The sequence below is a fragment of the Tarenaya hassleriana genome, unplaced genomic scaffold, assembly GCF_000463585.1.
Source record: "Tarenaya hassleriana unplaced genomic scaffold, ASM46358v1 Cleome5, whole genome shotgun sequence".
Taxonomy (NCBI): Eukaryota; Viridiplantae; Streptophyta; class Magnoliopsida; order Brassicales; family Cleomaceae; genus Tarenaya; species Tarenaya hassleriana.
This window is the reverse complement of record NW_010967707.1, coordinates 241,385-246,215: the sequence shown is the minus strand read 5'-3', so window position 1 is coordinate 246,215 and position 4,831 is coordinate 241,385. Positions and strand designations below refer to the sequence as shown.

Genomic DNA, 4,831 nt, shown 5'->3' with positions numbered 1-4,831 from the left:
CGCTCTTCCCAGCACCATGTCTTCATACAACTCCAAGCCTTCCTCTTTTGTGATCAACTGATAAAGAAACCAAAACCACCAAAAACATTCGAAAAGCAATTATATCCCAATTTGAATCCGTATCATTATTCACATATCATAAATAGAAACTAATCAAATTCATGGTTGATAGAAAAAAAAACATCAAATTTTACTACAAACATTGCCATCAATAGAACATAAAAACTAACTCTTGAAGTTCCGCTAGGTTATAGAAGGACATGGATATGTGAAAACGACGTCGGCAACAATCAGACAAGCGAACACAAGACGAGGAAATTCGAAGGCGTTTTTGCTACATTATCCGGACAACATAAGATTTCAACGAAGAGGATAAAAAGCTTCGGATTAGCGAAAGAAACAGGCATACGGAAGCTTACGAGATTGTTCTTTGATTTCTTGTCCTTATCGACCTCAGAGACGGCGGCGACGGCAGATCGACGGCCGAAAATGGCGCGATTGAGTCTGAGAGACGAATTTGGGGAGAATTTGGGGGAGGATCCGAGGAAGGAAGAGGAGGCGGGCAATCGAATCGGATCGAAGAGGCGGTTGTCATAAGATCCATGGAGAGGGAAAATGGCGGTAAGCTTCGCAGCTGAGAAGGATGTGGCCATTTGGGATCGTAAGGGGGTGTTTGGGAGGCGAGAAAGGGAGAGAAATGCTGGGAAAATGGAGGGAGAGGAGAGAGGGAAAAAGAACAAGTGGCTGAAGTGAGGCAGGGAACCAAACTCCTTCCTAACTACAGAAAAACACTGCTCTCTTGTACACGCAAACTCACTCACCCCCGTCTCCTTCACCACTTCGTTAACATCTATGTCTTATTCCACAAATTTTAGAACTTTTTTTTGTCAGATCCAATCTACAATATATATATACGTAATATAATATAATTAAAATTAAAATAATAAGAAAAAATATCTCGAACAAAATTGGAACGCCGCCGTGTAATCTGCGAAATTATATATAGATCCCTTAAAAAGGAAGTGACGCGGGTCTGTCTGTGTTTACAATCTGTAAACACAACCGAAAAAAAGGAAAGGAAAAACTGTTCCAGGGAGCAAGTATTCCCTTTGCAAGATCAAACATTCGATGAAATCACGAGATGATGATAGAAAGCTCCAAACTTTATGCATTATATAATATATCATTATATGCCCAAAGGGTCTAGAGGACGATGAGCCAACTCATATATAGATCAAACTAATATAAACCACACTAAGTAGGTTTCAATTAAGGCAAAAAAGTACAGTCCCCAACTCTCCACTACACGCCGCTAAGGACACAATCCTTATACGAAATGGACGCGCTTAGTCAAACAAGCTGAAACCCAAATCTCCGTCACTCTCCTCTTCAGGTTCCTCCTGCAAAAATGGTCGAATAGATTACCATGTTATCAAACGGATCCACAACCTACATGGTAAAAGTAAGCATGGAAGTAACAAAAAATGCTTCCTTTCTTTACCTTCTTCTTCTCCTCTGCTGCAGGAGCAGCTGAAGCGGCACCGCCACCAGCAGCAGCAGCAGGAGCTGCAGCGGGGTAACAGCAGCCCCCCCGCCACCAGCACCAACATTCGCGATGAGATCAGAGACACCACGCTTCTCAGCCATCTTGGAGAAAAGCATTGGCCAGTATGATTCAACATTCACATTGGCAGCCTTCACCAATGCCGAAATCTTATCAGCCTGCGAGAGTGACGTTAAGGACAGACAAACCACAGTGCAAAATCTTAATCGACTCAAGAGCCATGATCTATAAAAACGCGCCTCGGAATTCCCAGGCCACCCATCGTAAATACCCAAAAGAACAAAGAAACAGTAGAAAGAGAAATCCGAATTCCGAAATTAGACTTCAACACTGATAAACAAGTAGATTCAAATCAAGGATACAGTGATCGCGATACCCTCGTCCTCGAGGATCATAACAGCATAACTGCAAGCAAGCTCTCCAACAGTCGACATCGTTTCTGTGACAACAAAAAGAGCAAGAAAAGGGAACTAAGCACCGATAGAGCTAAAGGATCAGCCACGGGCTAAATTCAATTTTCTACAACGCTTTACATGGTGGGGAAACCCCACGGGCCCAACCCAGAGCACATCAAAATCTTGACAAAGACCCAAATATCGCAGAGCAAGATTGAAAACCCTAAAAACCAATGAAGAATTCGAATTGAAAATCAAACCACGAACATACGACGATCATACCCAACGATATTTAACAGAAAGTCAATCGACACCGGTAATCGGCCACTGGACGATAAGGAAAAAAGAAGATCAAGAAGTACCTCGAACGGCGATCGTGTGACTGCGGGTGCGCCGTGAAAGTGAAAAATGACTAGGGTTTTGATTCAGAAGAAGAATTGGAAGAGGAGAAAAGATTATAAAGAGAGTCACGGGACAATTGGGCCGTAAAAGAGGCCCAACTGAAATCATAAAAATAATTGGGCCTATACATTTTATCTTCTTTTTTTTTTTAACTGACTTTGATTTTATATATTTGTTTTTACCGTAGTAAATTGAATTCCAGGTCATAGTTACGGCATAGAACATGGAATTTTATCATAAACCACAACACAAATCGGCGTTCAGAATCTAACAAAAAAATAATTTTAAAAAGAAAAAAAACAGAATATGATGTATAAAAATATTGGTCTCCATGAGTAAATGAACTGATCTCAACGCATGTTCGTCATGTATTGAGGGACAACAACACGAGGACGTAGCTTTCCATGCAAACACTCTTTGAATATCAGAAACCCTAATTGACGACGACAATCGCTGTCGGTGAGATCGATCTGTCCAGCCAGTTCTTGGAGATGTGCCCTCCTCATTACAACCTTCACTTGGACTCTTTCCGGATATCGTTCCTCGCTAATTAGCTTCATCTTCTCCATCTTCTCTTCGCCTTCCAACTTTGCGTAGCTCTTCCTTAGACAGTTTCCCATTCTCTCTCTCTAACTGAATATTTGTAATAACTCTTGGGGTTTCTTTTATTAATTATGCCCGAAAATACATATGGGGGCTATATATATATATACATGTGTGTGTGTGTGTGTGTGTGTGTGATGAAAGGGCACCAAACTCTCTGGCAATAAACACACACAGGCCCACGGCGACATTGTCTAAACTCCTTTGTTTTGACAAAAACCATTCACGTAAGCAAACCCAATGTTCTAATATATATATATATACATACACATTGTACCTACCAACATGCCGAAGATGTGGTCAGAAGATTAGGATTGATAAGCCAGAGTTATCAATTGGCGGTTCCAAGTTGGTGTCTGGTTTCTAGTTAGTAGCTGCTTGTCTCTTTTTCAAACTGACGTGGCCCATATATATATACACATCTTATGAATGCTTTTATATAATTGTGTGTGTATACGCTGTACATACGTATGCACCCATTTTACGGCTTTGATCATACCAGGCCCCACATTGCAAACATGAAAGCAAAAGAATAGCCTTACGAGGCCCAAATAATGAGAGTACAGAAGCCCACAAGGGGAGGAGATAAATGGTTTGACCAAATGTTTGACGGAAGAGATAACAAAAAGGAAAAAAATGTAATTAAGAAATCCACGTGTTTGGTCATAGGGAACGACCACGGTGGTCCATCACGCACCTGATGTCTCAGTCTCTGGCTCCATGCACGTGACAGCACGAGACTTCTTCAGTTCGTTTTTATGATTGGCCTAACCAAACTTGATACATGTCTTTTTCATTACATTAATTCTCTCCTCTTCATACAAATAAACTGCCCTCAAGTGAAATTTTGTTTGAACATAAATCTATCTGCTCATCAACCCACAAATATATATATATATATATGTGTGTTGTATGTATTTTGCATATATTTTTTAAAGCGTTTGCAAATATATATATTTACTTGGAAGTTTTATGCTATGGTTTCAATGCACCATTCCATTTGAGAATAAGATATGGAATGGGTTGGGAAATGGGAAAACAAAACCCATTTTCATTTAAAGTGAGTTTAGATTATCGAGCCCACTCAACATGCGCTCTCTCGCGCGGGTTATTGTTTATCCACATATGTACAGACACATTTATATAATATGTATATATATACATATATACATGTAGATATCAACGGATATAGTTGCATTGCATATGCATGCATACACAAAAATAGGTATATGTTCGTATAAAGATTCGTACGCATATCGATGAGCCATTCTCATTCTCTAGATCCATCCAGCCCCATTGAACATGCGTGTACGTTCTTGCGTCTATAATAATAATAATAATAATAATAATAATAATAACCATAATAATAATAATAATATATGTTCGGAATTTGGGAGTTAAAGATCAATCAACATATCCACCCGGACACTGAACGCGAAATCCTTTTTTGTTGCGGATTTCACCATTTGAAAAAAAAAATTCAAGCTACAAGAAGAGAGTTTAGGTGATTATTTTGTGTCACCCATAGAAAATTACAAATAAATGAATGTCTTTCAGAAAAAAAATGCAAAGAAAAAACAGTATAACAAAAAAAAACATAAAATATTGCTGACATCGATTTAATTTTTGCCATGAAATTAAATTAACTGTCATTTTTTGAGCAGAGTTTGGTGAGATGTAAGCAGAGGGAAATAAATAATAATAATAATTTAAATTTAAAAAAAGAACAGTCATCGCTGTCAATGTTTGCAGTTCAAGAGGCGGTCAGAGAACTCTCTTTACACAACCAAAGCAATCCTTTAGATATAGTTTTCTCTGTCCCGAGATCCACCATCCACCTCTCTCTCTCTCTCTCTCTCTCTCTCTT

The 4,831-nt window shown here is 39.2% G+C and overlaps 3 protein-coding genes across 3 annotated transcripts in view; all 3 read right to left on the bottom strand.

Annotated features, from left to right (window-relative positions):
• Positions 1-844, bottom strand: part of LOC104825902 (pyruvate dehydrogenase E1 component subunit alpha-3, chloroplastic-like) — a 2,273-nt gene extending 1,429 nt beyond the window's left edge. Inside the window, exons 1-2 of the mRNA XM_010558328.1 lie at positions 420-844; positions 9-57 (exon numbers count right to left, since the gene is read on the bottom strand). Of these exons, the coding sequence (XP_010556630.1) occupies positions 9-57; positions 420-653 (283 nt within the window). The 5' untranslated portion in view covers positions 654-844. The remainder of the gene's footprint in view (positions 1-8; positions 58-419) is intronic.
• The window catches only part of LOC104825897 (WAT1-related protein At1g01070-like), a 22,953-nt gene extending 18,134 nt beyond the window's left edge, over positions 1-4,819 (bottom strand). Inside the window, exon 1 of the mRNA XM_010558321.1 lies at positions 4,803-4,819. The gene's annotated coding sequence lies outside the window, so the exon portion shown is untranslated. The remainder of the gene's footprint in view (positions 1-4,802) is intronic.
• Positions 1,143-2,433, bottom strand: LOC104825903 (60S acidic ribosomal protein P1-3). The gene is given in 5 exon segments (XM_010558329.2): positions 1,143-1,400; positions 1,502-1,579; positions 1,582-1,722; positions 1,927-2,003; positions 2,322-2,433. Coding segments are annotated over 4 exon segments (345 nt in total). The 5' UTR covers positions 1,999-2,003; positions 2,322-2,433; the 3' UTR covers positions 1,143-1,346.
• Positions 4,820-4,831: the final 12 nt, after the last annotated feature.